General features: G+C 26.1%; 1 protein-coding gene across 1 annotated transcript; it reads left to right on the forward strand.

The window, feature by feature from the left end:
* The first annotated feature begins 1,832 nt into the window (after window positions 1-1,832).
* Window positions 1,833-11,408, forward strand: LOC105361651 (uncharacterized). Its single transcript, XM_011498901.1, has 5 exons — window positions 1,833-1,853; window positions 1,956-2,277; window positions 3,022-3,377; window positions 9,663-9,866; window positions 11,211-11,408. Exons 1-5 carry the CDS (start codon window positions 1,833-1,835, stop codon window positions 11,247-11,249), a joined length of 942 nt encoding a protein of 313 aa, XP_011497203.1. The 3' UTR covers window positions 11,250-11,408.
* Window positions 11,409-20,118: the final 8,710 nt, after the last annotated feature.

Raw genomic sequence — 20,118 nt, forward strand, 5'->3', positions numbered from 1 at the left:
TTGATGGTAAGTCCTTTCACCTATCCATTTTTATTGATATTAAGGATTAGAAGATTAAATTATATTCATTTGCACTGGCGTAAAGACATCATAGACCTTAAGCTTTTTTGTAAAACGTCATTAGAATGTTTAACAGTCTTAGTTTATTTTATATAATGTGCTTGAGAAACATCAAATATCAATTATTATTGATAATTTGCCTACTAAATATCACCAACTAAAGATACGCTCTGGAAAATAACTCGGTAAGTTCGAATGGAGCATCATTAGTCCTTTTAATGGTATAGGGGTAGATAACCAAAAATAAATCGTATAAAGATGGTTTAAAGAGGCTATTTTGCAATCTCATTCATTTTTGCGATCCCACCATTATCACGGTAAAATGAATCTCTCAGCGCACTTGAGTTGAATTGGGATCGCACGTTGACGTCATACTACCTCCGTCCTATCTCCTCAAAGTAGTTAGGTCGTTGGGCGCAATCAAACCCGGAGAGTTATCGTGGGAGAAAGCGAATCACTCACAAGAACAATAAGTAACGACTTAAGGAGTGGGAGTTCGATCCACTTCGCACTTGACGTCGGATTTGAGCTTTTGGGGATCCGCTCACCCCGACACGATAACCCACTTGTGCTCCTGTGCCTGTCGTGGCTCTTTATACATCAAAATTTAACAGATGGTGTACATATTACACGACTTTCTCAAATTGGACCATTTAAAGTACGAATTACGACAAAAACTATTTGTCTTATGCTATGTATCTTACTTTATTGCAATGACTTTCTGCGCTTTATGGAATTCACAATTGTTCATTTTAAATCTTTCAAAATGAAAAAAAAAAAAAAAAAAAAAATAAAATATAGCTGTAACAAACTTTTAGTAAGTTTTAATTTAACATTCTACGTATTATATTTCGTTTTACTGCTCAAAATGCTATCGTTTCGATAAGTTTTATTCGCCAAACATTTAAAATGTTTCTTATAGTTTCTTAAAGTTTATTTTTCCCCGAACTTTTCTCAATGATTTCGAAAAATAAAAGGATTTAATTAGTGATTCCTTTTCATCATTTTATGCATTTTATCACGATATTTGAGGCAGATTTATTGATTAAAATAAAAGTTCGATTCGACTAATGCTAAGGGAAATAATTGGGAAGTATGAAATATAAATTATCTTTCAGTAATAACTTTTTACGATGCTACAATTAATCTCTTAAATTATTTTTTATTATAGGTTAAAAACGTAATATTTCAGTACGTAATATTATACAATCTAATGTAATGTAATGTAATGTAATGTTTAGACAACATTAAAATTATTAACTTATGAACTCTAAAACAGGAATTTAAAATTTACATTAATACAATTGTTTACATTATAAAACTAATTATTTTTTTAATTTCAAGTGTTAAATTTATTATTAATATATTTCTGTTATTATTTTATATTATAATATATTTAAATAAATAATGTGGACTTTGTCATATATCTCTTAAAAGGTGTTGTATTTCAAATTAACAAATACGAATATTATAATTAATAATCTTAAAAATGTAGTTAAGCTTAAGATGATACGATAATGGAATATTAAAAAGGAATGTAGAATATTTGGTTGATTCAATTTCATAAAGATTTGTATACTTTAAAAGGATGTGAATCGATATTACAAATTTATCCAGTTGCCACTATTTAATAATTTCTTTGTACATTACTAATTCATTCTTGAAGAATTATCTTTATTAAAGGGATATCGCGGCTAAAAATTTATTCATTTAGCTGCTACTATATACTGTATGAGCGGTAAAATGGATAGTCGAAGGAGGAAGCACAAATAATGAATGACAGAGATAGAGTTGTAAGTGTGACGAACGAAAGGGCCAGCAAAATATTCGGCCATTTAGTCCAAGGGCACATCAAGAAGAGCCTACGTTAAACCTCGTGTACGTTGCATTTGCAGAGAATGCACTTAGCCGAGATATGGACGAGTGTGATCCTGGTGCAGACGGGCACTCTCTTACTGGTCGGAGCTGAGTATCCGGGGATATTTCCCGGACAGCGGCAGCAGCACCGGAGCCGCGAGCTCAGCAACTACAGTGGGAAACGAGCTTCGGGGACGACGACGGAGCCAAGTTGCGAAGAGTTGCGTGCTATGTGGCGTTACAGCAAAAGGCAGAGCCGGGCTGCGGAGAGCAGTAACGAGCTCCCCGTATACCGCGACCCCTTCTCCTACAATCTCTGGGAGGCTTACCCCAGCCGCTCACCCTCGACTGGATACCGAGGTACACCAATGATCATGCCATTGCTTACCTTTCCCCCTTCAATAAATAAATTGCTTGCTCGATTATCAAGCTCGATTGTCACTCCCCCCCCCCACTCGCTCTCTCATCAGCTCGACTTTTTACCCTCGAATCCTAGTCTCGATTTATAGTCTCAGTCTCACATTGCCGACGTTCGTATTTGTCAAATAACTGCTCTTACTTTTATTCATGTATAAACTCACGATTGCTTAACCGTAGTACCCGTATTATGAGAGAAATTCAGGCCGATGTACAATTATTGTATGCCTACTCAAGAAACGTATTATTAACATAATATTATACCACTAGAGAACAATGCAAATTGAAAGTGGCACAACAATTAACGTTTGCTGCCAATTTCACCTAGACGGCAAATCCTTACATTCTTAAAGCTCGAATACAAACTCTTAGAAAGCTGATATGTATATTTATGAAATATCCCTTCGCTTCGTGCCGTATAATGTTACAATGCACTTTACAAACACGAAATAAACCTCGTAGGGGGCAAGATAGGGTGTTCCTATTTTAGCGAAAGACACTTTAACATGCCTCCAACAATAAGTATAATAATTTGTACATTAAATACGAGACGATGAAAGATATATTTTTCGCGCTTTGGACATTCTTAGGTAGCCAGAGCAAGTTTAGAGTCGAGCTGCGCTTGATTAGCTAGGATGGCATTTCGAGATTAGTAGGGCAAATAAGAGTCGAATGGCCGCGTTGCAGATGAGTACGCGGGTCCAGCGAGGAGTCGTGGCGCTGGCGGGGTTCCGATCTACGGGAAGCTCGTGCACAAGGCCCCAGCCGGGAGCCGGCTACGCAATGGCATGCCCGAGCGGGCCCGGGCCTTCGAGGAAGTGGCTCGACTCTACGGGACTGTCAATCGACATCCGCCCTCCCAGCGCCGCAGGCTCACCAGCTTCCGCGTAGCTGGTGGTGGCGGTGGTGGCGGCAGCAGTGGCGGTCGCGGACACATCGCCGAGAACAACGAGGAGAACGATCTTGATGCCAGTGTGCCCCAAACCGGCAGTTTCCAGCATCTCAAGGAGCTCATACTTACGGAGCGCGCGCGCGAGCTACAGGTGAGCTGGTTTCATTCCTTTGCTCGACTTTTTGTCTCGTAACGCGATACATCCTACGCAGTTACATCCATCTTCCTTTCCCGTTTAAACTTGGTAAGTTAATTCAAAGATTTTTTTCTTGTTTTTCTTTTTATTTTTTTCTTTAAGAAGAGGGCCATTTCATGAAACAAGCCGATTGTACTTTAGACCAGTGCAATCACTGCATTTTGTAAGGATTTTTCTGCGTGTGCATAGATTTTAGAGAAATATCGACTTTTAGAGAAAATATTAAAATTGTATAACGAATGAGAGTAACTCATTATTCATCAGTTTTATATGATTTTTTACAAGTTCTTGTTACAGATATTTGAAAAGTCTAAAAATCTCGTTGTTCTTCGATGTCAGTATCGCGCTTAATTTGTTCGTTATGAACTTTTCCTACAAAACCTAATAAGTTTCAGCTATGCGTATTCTAGAAAATAATAATCATTGTAGTTTCTACAAATGGGTAAATTGCTTTACTTTCCTTAATTGTATCCAGATTCTTATCTACATCAAATATTGCTCATTAAAAAATTATTACAAACGTTCCTGATGATCAACAACTATTCAAAATTTTACTTTACATAAATTAATGATTATATCTTTGTTTTAATTTATACTCCACAAGCAATATTTCATATGAGCCTAACATTATGATTAAATTAAAAAATTTAATTGCCTAAGTTTGGTATGTTGTACAAATCTTGAGAAAGATGGTTCAATTCGCATAAATAAGTATGAAATAATAGTAGCAATGTTCGCTTCTCCGATCCTCCGACGTTTTATAAACTATATTTTTAGAATGATTTTTAAAATATACTATATTAATAAAAAATATATTGAACGTTTCATCAATCTATTCAATTATTTTAATTTTTTGGAAAAAGAATATTAGGCAAATTGATTAATAATATTAGAAGAATTAATCATTTTTTCTGTCACACCATAGGGCATATTTCTATTTGTTTGTTAATTAAAATATTTGAAAAGTAATTAATACAAAATTATTAATAATTTTAATATGATGAATGTATATATATATATATATATATATATATATATATATATATATCACGAACATAATAGCTGGGCATTGAATGAAATATAAATAGTTTCAGCACTTTAAAAGTTTCATATAAAAAAAGTACAAATAAGCAATAATATCGATGAACTTTAAAAGTTAATAAATTCTAATATGTTGCCGACTCATTCCGCGCCTAAACTTTGAAGGAAATACTTATCTAAATAACACGAATATCGATTAAATTTAATTAATAATCATCAAATTCATTTTTGCCGAATTGCCGAATAAGCGATGTGATATATAAAACTGTAATAATTTTAAACAAAAATTGAAATTCGCACATTCGCGTTAACAATTGCTTTATCTGCAGTGTTATTTCACTAACATTATTTCTAAAAATTTGTAAATATTTAATGTAATTTTATTTAATGTAAATTTAAAAAAAAAAAAAAATGCTTTACAGGCATGATGGTAATTGCAGTGCTATTGAATAATTTTCAGTCCCTTTTCTGCATCTCTTTTCAAATTATTATCGTGACAATTACGATCGTTGTTTATACTTTTGAAGATATTGCAGAGCCTTCGCTGATTACTGATTAGAAAATATTATATGCAAGTTTCGGAAAACTTCTGAATAATACCATGTTAACAAGAATAAAAATATTTGCATGTAAACTTTTTAACCATTAGACCTTTGATGTCAACCACATTATTTCTAACAAAAAACTGTTCAGGTTATCTTATACAATGCTTCGTCCATATTTCACATAACCCATAGACCTGTTATTTTACTTATTTTTCTCTTTTAACATTATCATCTATGAATAAAATAATTCTGCCTTCTATTTGTTTAATTTTAATTGATTTACTTTGTAATACGATTGGAAATATGATGATGTATTTATCAAAATTAATGTAGGTTATAAATATTATGCAAATAATTTAATATTTTAATGTCAAATATTTTAATGTTTCAACATTTTTCGGACGACGTAGCGTACGCGAAGATAGTTTTAGCCCAACATATATCACATTAATATTATCAGAAGATCGTTAACAACAATTCGTATTGAATACAATTATCATCTAAGTGAATGTTTGATAATAAAAATTTTATCGATAATTTGAAGTACTCTTCTCCTGAATCCTTATTTTAAAAAATGAAAATGATATTGGCCATTCGAACGATTTCTAGTCTGTATTAAAAATATAGAATTTTTTTATTTTATAAGATTAATTTTCTAATAGATATAAATTCACATTTAAATTATAATAGATGCAAAAATAACAAAAGTAACACAAATAATGAATAATTAAAGGGATGTCCAAGTGACGACAAGCGACGCTTGAGCGTCTGTAAAACAAATGTAGCACACTTATTTATTTTTTTTTTTATATTGCTGAGTTCTCATATCTATCGTTATAGACAATTTACAATTTGCGAGTACTGATTCTTGCAATGTGCTCATTAAAAATAAGCGGGTGTTATATGGCAATAGTGAAACATCGTATTGGAGTTTGTGGCTCGTAATGTGAATCGTCGTACATGTAATTCGAAAATAATTTTATTTTTATAAGAATATCTAAGATCGTTAAAAGGAGATTATAAATTATAGAATGCGTGACCCTTTTGTATAGTTTGATACATGAATTTATAATTTAACCGAAGTTTTTATATTTGAAATTTAATCGAATACTCCTTTAGTATAAATGTTCATCCAAGTATTATTATATTCTTTCTTTCTCTTTATGTAAAATTAAATACTTGATGACATATCTTACATCTTTTAAAAATTTAAGAAATAAGATTTTATTTTTTTCCATGAAATTTTCAATCAAAATAGTCAATGTTTTATATAAAAGACAGGGTATTCAAAAGCCTGCACTCCATAATATTAAAATAAAATTATTAATCTCATTATTTAACTATAAGCTAATTTAATTGATAATACAAGCGCGTTAATCAATTGAATTTAATCATTAATTAAATAAACTAATGAAACATTTTATTAGCAATTTATAAAATATTATGTTGAATTATAATATAGAAATATAATGTATTTAAATTGAAATCTTAAATGGAAGATATATTGGCTTCCTGAAATGTAATTTTTAATTTACAATAACCACACATTCTTCAAGCAGTTCTATAAGCTTTAGGATAATGTACATAGGTAAGCTTAATCGTAAAGCAAAGTAGATAAGGAAGTTGTTAATCGGGCTCTCAAAGTAAGTCCCAAAATCCAATGGCTCATCCCGATGTGCAAATAAAATCCCGAGTGGGAAATAAAAGTAATCAACAATTGGTTCATACCAACTGGTGTACGATCGCTCTCTTGAAAATAAAAGACTCATCGTTCATATTGTCTATGCACTGCGTTTCCGACTTCCTTGAAAAGGAGTCAGTGTTATGTAGATGTGTGCGCCTTTAGATGTATGTGCGCGGCCGCGCGCGCTCGTATAAAGTATAAAGGAGAGAGTCGAAAGCTCGCTACGAACGGCTATGACGTCAATCACCAATACTAACGTGCAACGCGGCTAACCTTAAAACATTGCTCCTCATTTCCATTCGTTATTCTTCCAACTCTTTTTCATAACTTCCTTGCGAGTGGTTTGCCATTCGCTGCTTCTATGAAACGCAATTACTAATTAACGCTTCTCTCGTTTCCTTGACAGTCGATATCATTTTCTTTTACTTAACGTATCAAATACTGTCTATAAGAGAAATTTTTTCGATTATTTACCGACGTTTAAGGTAAATTTTTACGGAATACTATGGTAGAAATTTCGGAATAATTATTTTCTACTATGTACACTTTTTTTATAAATTGTCAATGTCATTTCCTTAAGATGAGGATTTACTCAATAAATTGTTCTGAACATTTGTATTTCTCTTATTTAAGATTGGTTATTGTATGGCAATCATACTTTCAGTGAATAATACTTGTGTGAAATAAATCAGTATTTTTTCGTAGAAAAATATAATATACTTAACGGGGAAATTTACTAATTCTATTGTTTTTAATGATACCATTTATTATTAATTTAATACGATGCGTTTACTACTCTACTCACGCATGCTAGAAACAAAAATAATTTTTCATATATAACACAAATAGGTATAATAGTATGAAAAATATATTTTTTTAAGTTAAAAAAAATTCTATATATCAAATTTTTATTCTTTATTTTATGAAATATTGGAATCGTAAGAAATTAAAAAAAAAAAAAAAAAATACATTGTAGCAGAGGAGAGTGTATCTCTTTCATTACGGTTTAAGGATTTTGTCATATTCACATAAACAATATCAATTACTTGTTACGAAATAAATTTTAATGAGTCATAAATGAATAATAACCGTAGGGTCTACTAAATTTAAATTAAACAGTTAAAATATTGCAATTACACAGTCAAAGCACAACGTTGAAATTTTATATAGATGATTTCATTGAGATGCTCTATTATTAGTTTAAAAGTTAATTTTCATTGTTCTTAACAGCTATGAGCTTTATATATTAAGATCTGAAAATACCGCAATATTACTGAAAATCAGAAGTCAAGAAGAAAAAAATTATATCTGATTAAAATGTAATAAATACTTTTATAGTTACTATTTGTCATTTAAATACAATGTTATGTTATTATCTTTTGTCTAAAACTAATTTTCATTTTTTTTTTTTTAAATAATTTTTTACGTTATCTTAATCAATATTTTTAGGTTAATATTTTCATAATAATTGAGATGCATCAGAAAACCCATGTAGCTCTAGGGATGAGGTGTGAGGTTGCTTCTTATATTGAGCTAACGTGGTATTGAGATATTGTTGTCAAGTTAGTGAGATGCCTTCTGATGATTAGCCATTGTGATGACAGCTGAGATGACAGCGTGTCGTCCCATTGGAGCTTGTGTAACCACAATTTCTGCATGAATATCTTTGCCTTGATCACGACAGGTGAAACAGAACCTAATGGATCAAATATCTAAGCCACTTCAGATAAAATGAGGCGTTTAATAAGGTTATCAATTTCCACAGATATCTCTCCTCTCGCGAATTTGAATATGTCTCGTTGCGGATCCAAATTAATACGTCTGATATGTCTGGATTCAGATTGGGTCCAGTGTACATAATGTTGTTGATTGACAGACCTGATGTTGATGTGCTGGAGCCATTGAATACCACTTTAACTTGGCTGTCAGGCTATTTGGTTTGAGCATACTGCGATGCGGCAGATAATATTAAAATCGATAATTGGACACTGAAGAAGCCTTCCATTTTTCTAAGAATTTATATTTCTAAGAATTTTCTCAATAGACTCTGTAAGCAGCGATGAGCAGTGTTGAAAGTGTTTCCGAGACAGTTGGCGTATGTGATTAGAAGAATCCGAACGACATACCTCCCGGTTGAGTCACGTGCGTATATATTCTTGAAATGTTCTTCACGCTGTTGTCCCTCGGGTGTATATTTATTAATGTCACTTGATTGTATTTCTTCCTGAACCCAAAATATCGTCAGTAATTCTGATAATGTATGTTCGGCATCCTGTCTTGGTGCATGGGGTGCCGTGGACCTCGAAGATCTTATGGAGTTGACAGATCCTAGCACGAACCATCCAAAATTGGATAGTTGCACCATTGGCATGGATGGAGAACAAGTGATGACGTGGAGCTTGAGGATCTGCCTATACATGTCTGCTCCAAGAATAATGTCTATTGATTGATCTGTAAAATATTGCGAATCGGCCAATGTTTAGTTTTTCAAATGTAGCGAATCGTGCGAAGTTGGTTTGAACGAAGGAATCACCGATGTCAATGTCTTAAGAATGTGAGTCTATATGGTGATTATGGAGTTCGAGTGGATTGAACGGAGAGCGAATGACACAACACCTTGTGCCATAGTTAATTGAGCTCCCCAAATTTCATGAATGTAAATGAATGTTTTCGAGAACTGTTGAGTTGTCGGATGAGATTTTCGTTGACTAATGAAATTTCAGAGCCTGTATCTTATTTAAAAAAAAAGTATTTATGTATTACATGGTAATATATCATTTAAGGCCATATTTTTAAATTATTGTATAACAATCTTCTTGAGGAAATATGTTCAATATTATTTGCTACATAATAGGGAATATATAAATAAGTAAAGAATATAAATTCATGAATATTCTTAGAGAAATACATCATACTTAAAATGAAAATTATGAAGGCTTTAATCAATTTGATGGTTAATTTGTTTTTCAGGAGCAACGTAGAGTGGAGGAAATGGCAGCGCGTGCAGCTGTTTTAAAAGAAATGACTTCGGGCAATCGACAGGGCACCAACGTACGTGAATCACGAAACTCGAATTTACTTAGTTCCGTGAAAAGATATGAAGATCCAATTAATTATAACTTTGCCGATACACAATATACGGCTGATGTTGCAGGCAATGGTCCAGCATTGTCGGTAAGTTGCTGCTTTTCATCTTAAGAGAATTATGTGAGAAATTTATTACTATATTTCATGAAATCAATGCATTATTTTACAATAATAGACTATTAATAAAATTCATTTCTATATTAACATTATAATTAAGTTAACAACAATAATTATTTATTTATTCACATTGTCCATATGGCTATAGTGATTATAAATAATATCTCAATATAAAAGAAGAAGAATAATATTAATTTTAACACCGTGCATGGATATAAATTTTAGTTTATTTCTATTTACTATTGAGATAAATATTCACTATTGATATATACCAAGGTACCTTTAATTAATAATTAAAAATGACAACATAATGCTTTTTTCATAAATAAAGTCATTGTAATGCTTAGAATTTATAATAATATAAAATATTGGCATTTACTTATACGTAAAATGTTCATATATAAATGCATTTGTTAATTCGATAATATTCATAGTATTAATTTTAAAGTTTGATTAACCGAATGATTGTAAATGTTATTATATTAATATAATAGTTACGTTCTTTATAAAATAGCTTTTACTTATAAGATATAATCTTAATACGAGGCTTATTTATCACAAAATATTAGAACTGTTTTGTATTTATATATTAAAAAAAAAAAGATACCTTATTTATAAAATCAAATAAATATTAAACAAAACTATATTAAACAAATACTCTTATAGATTATCTGAATAGTAAGGCGTTTCTATGTTTTTTGTCTATATAATATAAATATTAATATATACCTGAAATCAATACAAAAAAAATTTGTAGAATAACAAATTTTACATTGCAATCTGATATAATCGAAATATTTCTATTAAATAGAATTATTAAAAAAAAAATAAAATAAAATTAAAAAAAAAAAAAATAATAATAATAATAATAATAATAATAAACATTTCATATCTGTTGATGTATGGACAATTTCTTTGAAATATATACATTAGTTTATATTACAAAGTTTATAATAAATTTCGCGAATTTCCGATACAAACAAGTTATAATAATAAAGATGAGTTATATTAGATTATTAATCCATGACATGGAAAAGAGCGAAAAAAAATTTGTATATAAGATTATCTCTACTTTATGACACGAAAACAGTTAGCTTGTAGACGTATAAGAAATGATGTATTTAACCTGTTCCAAGTAAACGTAATAGAAATATCTCTCGATGCTTCCGTAAAAAAAAAGCCAAAGAAATATTTTACGGTAAGAAGTACCACACACTATTATCAATTAGTATCCTGATATCGCAGTCTTAAGCAATTAATTTCTTTTTTCATTTCTATCTATTTACATACAAACATATATCATTGTTATCTTAGGCAGGAGAACACTATGGCCAGGAGTATATGCTACGTTAAGCTTATAAAATTGAGACGAAAAACGAAGGAGAAGAAACCAAGAATTGATCGAAGAAAGAAGCTTAAGGACGGGACTTTAGTCGAGGAATAAATTACTTTCATTTTTCTCTTCTTTTCGCGACTAAAAATGCATGCATGAAAAAACATTTTTTTTTCAACACACGCGTGCATGCACGCACGCACACACACACGTACACGTGTTCACTCATAGTCACATCTATACACGTATGCAACACTTATGGAAATGCGAAAAGACAAAGAATGAAAAGAAATAAAAGAAAAATAGACAGCTACGTAAAGACACGTACACAAATGCATCAACGTATAACCACAATGATGCATTAGAAAGTGCAGATAAAAACATTATTTACTCTTAATGTTACCAGTTTTCTCATATGACTGAAAAATTATATTACATCCAAAAAAGAAAAGTAAAGAGAGCGACTTGAATAGAGAAAAATTACGACTTAAAACATTAAAACAATAGAGGGGCATTTCCCGATGATCTTGAAAATACTTGTACATCCAATTAAAACGGGAACATTAATATGATGATGAAATTATTCTTTTAACATATTGACACGTTATAAATGAAAATTTTTATCTTCATATCATATCCATAAAAAAAAAAAAAAAAAAAAAAAAAAAAAAAAAAAAAAAAAAAAAAAAGAAAAATTTGAACTTTTCTTCCTATAATCATTATTATAGCTCCGTTAAGCCTCGATGTCGGCTCCTCACATATCGAGTTTACAATAATTAAGAACTTACTGTTTAAGAAATAAAAATGGCATTTAATAAATAATCATTAGTTATAATTCAATGTATTATGGTATGATTTAAAATCAAATGAGTAACAATAAATTCATGATTATGCATTAGATTTTATAAAAAAAAAAAAAAAAAAAAAAAAAAAAAAAAAAAAAAAAAAAAAAAAGACAAAATATAATTGTACAAATCCACTCTCTCAACTATATACGTTATTCATATTTGCATTATTTAAATTAATTATTTCTTAAAATGCCATTTATATTTTGGCTTAATTTATCATATATTTGGTACGCAAATACAATTTTTTAATGTGTACCTAAAAATCTGCGAGCTTATTCAAATGCAGGTGAGAGTGAATATTTTATATATCACTAGATTTCTTTCGAATGCTCTCACATTATACAATTATGTGAGAGAAAAAAAAAAGATTTTTTACATTTTCTTTCTGTATATTATATCCTTGATTTGATTCGTAAAACATTTATATTTTTAAATAATTATTATAATACAATTTGATAATAATTAAATATTATCCGTTACAATCTAATAAATCAATTATCAAAGATATATATTTTGGTAGGCTAATTATACTACTCAAATATTTATATAACCTATTACTTGAAATATTTAGTAATATCACTTTAATGAAACGAAGATCTTAAACACAACAAAGTATTAAAAATTTATTTAAATCCATTAAAAATTAAAAATTAATTTTATAATGTAATAAAATAGAAAAAAAATTTAATTAATATATGATAGACGAATTTGTTTTTTATTTTTTTGTCATGGAATATTTATTAATTGAAATAATCGATATTTTATAGAAGAAAATTACGTTTCACCATTATTTAATATTCTGATTTAAGATTCATTTTTAGAATATAAAATTTGTAAAATTTTACCATTTTTTTTGTGCTTACAAGTAGTTTTGAAAATTTTATTAAAACAAATTATCACCCTTACTCATTCATTCTCTTAATTTAACTAAGTCTGTACGCTGTTTATATAGAAAATTAATGATGAAAATGATCAGTAAAATTTTCATACTTTAATATATAAATAAGTTAAATTTTACTGCACCTACAGATTTAAATTTCCAAATTAAAGGTGAACAAAATTATTTAAATGATATTAAGCATATGAGATATTTATATATTGAAAAAAAATTTTCTTCTTTATTTAAACAATCATTACAGTAATTTTAAATAAGAAATATTTTTTACTAAAATAATATATTTTCTTTTTCATATAATATTAAATAAGAATAGTTAGACATTAAAAAAATGCAATTTTAAATATTTTAAAATTTGAATAAAAATTAAGAGAAATATTCTCTATTCATTAATCAGATGACAGTTTTCACCTAATGTAATGTTGAATATATATCTTTTTTATAAAAAGAATATAACATAATGTAAATTTAAGTAAAGAAATGTATTTCATTCCTGATGTACAGTACAATTTTTTGCTTTAAAAATGGTTCTTAAGCAAAAAATAAATATTGCACATGCTGTGTTCGCAGGTAGAACCAAAATATATGAATAACAAGACAATAATATGATTTTTTATCAAAAAACGTAGATAATATATTCATATAAGTTTGTATATGTAAAGCTGTTACATGCAATTTTAATTATTTTTAATGAAAAAATGTCATGACTTAAAATTTTGGACAATAATTCATTCTTAATTAAATTTTTTAACTAAAAAATGTAAGAAAAATATAGTAATGAAAGAAAATAATGAAATAATGACTGCAAGAAGATAAACGATAAGTTATTAGCGCGACAAATTTATTAGCTAAGATGTGAAGCAAATTTTTTACTCATGACAATAAAAATAATTTCTAAAATATATTGAAATTTCATGTATAGTATGAAGTGCGCTATGCTTTACGTTCTTCTTCAATAGCTAAAAAGTCAAATTTTAAACGCTGTAAGAACAATCGTAATATAAGTAAATGACTAATATACTTATAATACATATATATATATATATATATGCAGTTATGTTTAAAGTAGATATTTTTCAATATTAATTAAGACGATGGTTTCGATATAAAATTATTCTTGCAAAAATCTAAAACAGATAAATGAAATGAAAAAATAAAAAAAAAATTATTATGACTGAGAGCGAGCAAATAACTAAATGAAACTATCATTGCTCTTTCTCAGACTCTTATTAATTACAACCTATATATACAAATGTACTGATAAAAAAAAATCTAGCATTTTGGGTCAGTTATAAATCAATAATTTTTTTCCGTTCCTCTGGTTTTTATTCATGTAATTTCAAAGGCATTAAATGAATATTCAGTACCCATTGTTTAAAGATTAACACTTTCCCAATGTCTCGATACTTAAAATAGAATAGACAAATCATCGAAATATGTATAATCGATTATATTACATTACTATAATAATATATTAATTATGTAAATTTATTTAAACAATAATTTACAAAAAAAAAAAAAAAAACTATATTTGACATCCTGTCTGCTTTAATATTGATTTTCTAAAGAATAAATAAGTTTTGATCAACGAATAAAATTTATTTCATTATAATTATATCGTATATAGGAGAATTAAGTATTTACAAATTAAAATTAAATTAGAAAAATCGAAAAGGTTAATAATGAACAAGTCAAATGAGAAATTAATGATGATTATTAATAAATTTACGTATTATAATAAGTTGAATATAGTTTTATATGAATATTGAAATAAAATAAAATTATAATTCTATAACGATTTATTTATTATTTGAAAAAAATAAACAACGACCTTCAGATAAATTAACTTTTATGATTATGATGACTTATGCTTGAGCGTGAAGTGTCTTGTTTCGCAATTTTTCAAATATTACATGTGTCAGACAATAACAGCTTGACAAACGCATTAAGGTCATAAAGAAGCCTGATTATAAGTATAATTATATTATATATCAAATTCTGTAGATGTAAATCGACAAAACACTCCGATGTGAATTGAACATTGTGCTAATTTTTCGAGAAAAGAACCTTTCAAATCATGTGAAAGAGTACGATAAAAGATAGTAACATTACATATAAGAAATAAATATATATCATGTGACTATAATGTTTAAGAAATTTAATGTTATAAGTCGACTATTCAAATTAAATGTAAAACAGAATATATTAACTTCGCGTTTGCGTCAATTAGGTTGACATTTACAAAGACTTCTTATAATTATCAAACTAAGTAATTAGTTATATATATATATATATATATATATATATATATATATGTGTGTGTGTGTGTGTGTGTGTGTGTGTGTGTAAAAATTTGCATATGTAATGCTGTATTTAAATACAAGCATTCATTTTTTCAAAAACATTATACTTAAATATGTTAAAATATTATTTTATTCTCTCATTCTTTAAAAAAACTAATATTATTATTTATTTTCATAATAATTTACATAAAATTTCATATATTAAGTAAGGTAAAATAAAAATAGGTAGTTCAACAGATGTTTCAGTTTTTTATTTTATATTTAATATATATCGTAAAAGAAATTTAGAGAAAATTAAAAATGTCGATATATTATTAAAAAAGTATTACTTGTTTTAATTGTTTTAAAACAAATATCTACATTTTACTTTTACCTTTTAAATATCTAATCATTTATTTATTCAAATATAATAAAGTAAATTTAATGAGTACACGTATGCAATATTATCTGGATTATAAGTAACTTTTGTAAATGACCTAAACATGTCTACTTTTAGCATGAATATGTTGTATGGTAATATTTACATAAATATGATATTTTATTAAACAAATATTAAAGCTAAGTGACATTAAAAATCGAAAATTTATAAATAAAGGTGATTAATAGATAATTAGTATAAAATAAATTATTGAAATATAATAAATTATAATATAGATAATAGCTATTAAACCATATTTAACTTAATATTTTATACTTTATCAATATTAAATGAAACAAAATTATACAAATTTTAAATTTGAAAGCATTCATATTATTTGAATAATGTAAATAAACTTCTCTTTAACTATTTTATTTGAGTGTAGCAAATATTTTAATTATGCAATTTTTATTTCATTTAACAATGTTATTTTGTAGAATTGAAAAACAATCTTATATTATAAGATAGTCTCATATTTAAATTTATCTAACGTAAATGAAAGTTTTGTGTTAATATACGATAAATAAAATATATATTATAGATAATTTATGCAGACTATTTTTTATAATATAAATAAATTTACTAATTTCAAATATCGTTATTATAATATGCTAATAATTTGAGAATACATGTAAATTGATGTAATTTTTTTTTTTTTTTTTCATAATCTAACGATAATTTAAGTGCGTTATTTCGATTATTAAATATAAATATCAATAAATATTAATAAATATTGATTTTATGCAACTAATATAATTAGATAAAACAATTTTTAATGCGATTATTATTCATATATACATGTGTTATCAATATTTTTCAATCGCGTATAAAATTTCTAATCATGTAATTTAATTGTAATATATTCATGCTTATTATAGAATAATTAAAAATTTAAAAAATACATTTATTCAATAATGTAATGTTAAATAATTGCCATCACGCGTAAGAATAGTTTATTTCCATATTATTATGAAATTACTGTCCTTTAAGCATAAAAAATAAACAAGTGTATAATACATCAACATGCGAGTGTTTATAGGAGTCAGTAATATAAACAACAAAAATTATTCCTAACAAAAATAAGTAATTAATTTTAAAAATACAATAACGTATATGAATATAAAAATGTATAAAATTAAAAAATAATTTTCAATAGTTATTATATATAACGCATAAATATTACTTCATTTGATTTTTATTTTTTTTATATTAATCGTATGCACAGACAATATATTTTTTGTAACAAATATAGTAATATATATAGTGGAGAGATAAAATCACGTTTACATTGTTGTTATAGTTATATAACATTTAATATTGTATTTCAACTAAAATAGCTAAAAACTGAGTGGCAAATAACAAAAATAGTAATAAAACTATACAATATCATTGATTATAAAACAATTAGAAAATTAAGAGAATAAATAAATAAATCAATTTATTTATATTTTAATATTTTTAATTAAATAAGATGAATCTACCTGTGTTACATAGAAGTTGAAGTAAGTTTTCGAAATAAAAACCAATAATATTCTTTTAAAAACAGACCTATAATATATACACACAAAATTTATATTTTATTAATTAAAAATATACATATTTAGCGTGTCAATTAGAAACAAATAATTTTTAGAATTAAAAATAAAATAAATACAAAGATAACTTATATGATTGATAATATCAAATTTTTTCTTTCTGAAAAACTTTTAATATTTATTAAATTATTATTTTTAAATAAATGTATTCTGTTATTCTATTTGGTTTAATTAAAAAAATCTAATATTAGAGATTTTAATAATATATTGAAATTATTTGTTTCTGTCTCATTCATTATATTTAGATAAATTTACAATTATAATTAATGAATTAAAATTTGACAGTATATATCATTCCACACATTTCAATACAAACACTTTGAAAAAAAACTTTTGTTATAATTACAATTAAATTGATTATAACTATACTTTTGCTGTTATATTTTAGGAATTATCAAAATATTAAAAATAGTTTTAATTTTATATATAATCGTTGGAATTAAATTTGTGCAAATTTGAAATTAAACAATACTTTTAAAATTTTATAAATAACAAATTTTTTATTACATTGCATCGTAACTGTTATTACTTGTTGTGTTTAATTTGAAGCAAAAATCACATAAATATGTATATATAAGAGTGATTTCAATCAAGTGGTATTTAATTTGTATAGAAATTTTAAATGGCTATTTGGTATGAAAAAATATAAATACAAACAGTAGATACCCTCACGCATTAACAAATTACTTTTCTATAAAAATATAAACAAAAATATAAATTTAAATTTATGAATAATTCAAAATTTTATATCAGATTAGAAAGGTGAAATTGATGTAAAAGAATTCTCGTACAAGAAATATTAACATTAATTTATTTATATTTTAAAAAATATATGATAATATTAACACAAAATTTTTTTACTCGATAATTTAATATATGGAAACATAATTACAATACAGAAAAGGAAATTTTTATAGTAATTTCTAAGAGCTTTGAAGGTGATACATATTCTTGGGAAAATTGATAAACTTCAATTATCATGAACTTATAAAAACTAACATTTGTTCGATAAATTAAAAAACAAATATATATATATATATATATATATATATATGTATATGTATAATGTAAGATAGAATTCTATTTATAGCGAAAACTTTGCAATAAGAATGTCATGCTATTAATTTCAATAAAATCTTGTAAAATGTAAGGATTCTAAGTGTGCGCTATACAAAATAAGTACAAAATAAAATTGATGTTGCATATTCTATCCTTAACCATTGTGTGTTAAATTATTTTGAATAAAATTCTATTTCTTGGACTAAAAGTAATTGCTCTTGAAAATATACTTTTCTGCTTCGATAGAAGTAAACAAATACCTATTTTTACTTTTATTATATTTTATTATCATTATATTTTACTATCATTTTATAATGTATTCTTAATTTGACCTGAATTAGAGTAAAATTCTATCTTCAACCGAATTTATTGCTTAAACGTCCTAAAAAATATATTTTTAATTCAATAAGCGTAAACAAATACATACATTTAAACTTGTATATTTCTTTTACCAGTCACGTTTTAGTAATATTCTTTATTTTTTAAGTAAATTTTATAAATAGGATAGTTTTATCATTTATCGGTTAAAGAGAAAAATATCGGTTATGACAAATTTATGTTGTTTATTCTGTATTTATTAGAATAGATTACTATTTTAAATATATTCACCATACTGCCACTCTAATTTAGAGAAATATTTTAATTACTTAAATTAATTTATTAAAAAATTTTCTTTAATTCTAGAAATAAATAAAATAATAATAATGTCTAATAATAATATAGCTAATATTATGTTTTATATTTTAATACAAATGGAATATTATTAGTTAAATATTTTATATAATTTAAAAATTTTCTGGAAATAGTTCATTTTTAAATAATTTAATTTCTCACGATTGAACTTTCTGAGAATATTCTTCGATTGTGTATATAAGTATTCATAAACAATAATATATATACGTACAATTATTATAAAAATTATACTTCGTTCTTTTAAGTTGCAATTATATTTATATGATATATACAATAAAACGTATAATAATTTGAAATCAAGTGCATAACGTATAATGATAATATGCCGATCGATAAATCAATTATTACATTGTATAAATAATTGTAATATAACCTATACTAAATTCAATGATTTTTTATTACAAAAGAAATACACATAAAGCTTTAATTTTTTTAACTTTCTTATTTTGTGAATGATATGTCAAATATTCATAATCCAATGTTATGAATGATTTTTTTTAATAATACTAATTCTGATGTATTATTCAGAAGATGAAAATTGCTAATTTTAAATAAAAGATATTTATAACAAAGATATATTATACTCAAATGGTGATTTAAAAAAATTAAATTTTACTTTTAATAAATTTATAAAAATCCTTAAATGATTCTGCAATAAAACATTGAATTATTAAAAAATCCAAAAATGCATTTACTAAAAATGTTCATAAAATTATGTAATGTATTTTCAGTAATTGTTTATGAAAATATTATGTTCGACTTATTAAGCAATAAATATTTTTTTTACTAATTAAAAAAATTTTAGTTTCATATTGAAAGTCCTGTTGCAAGTACTGAAATTCCATATTGTATTGATCGATATAAATATTTTGTCTACATTCTATAAAAAAATAACGTATAATTCTTATTTACCGAATATTTATTATAATCTATCCTAATTGGTATAATATTGGTTTATTTAATGTACCGGATTCATCAAAAACATACATTGACAGAATTTTATGCAAATTATTTTTAAAACTTGAATATTTCCATAACATTTAATATCTTAAAATTTTTATTATTTTTATAGATACAA

Source organism: Ceratosolen solmsi, unplaced genomic scaffold (genome assembly GCF_000503995.2).
Source record: "Ceratosolen solmsi marchali unplaced genomic scaffold, CerSol_1.0 scaffold30, whole genome shotgun sequence".
NCBI classification, from domain to species: Eukaryota; Metazoa; Arthropoda; class Insecta; order Hymenoptera; family Agaonidae; genus Ceratosolen; species Ceratosolen solmsi.

Excerpts from the sequence above, each read along its gene's own strand:
- LOC105361651 (XM_011498901.1), top strand. The coding sequence starts at position 1,833 with ATGAATGACAGAGATAGAGTT. Across the intron at positions 2,278-3,021 it reads ACCCTCGACTGGATACCGAG|ATGAGTACGCGGGTCCAGCG; the intron begins GTACACCAATGA and ends GCCGCGTTGCAG. Across the intron at positions 9,867-11,210 it reads GCAATGGTCCAGCATTGTCG|GCAGGAGAACACTATGGCCA; the intron begins GTAAGTTGCTGC and ends TTGTTATCTTAG.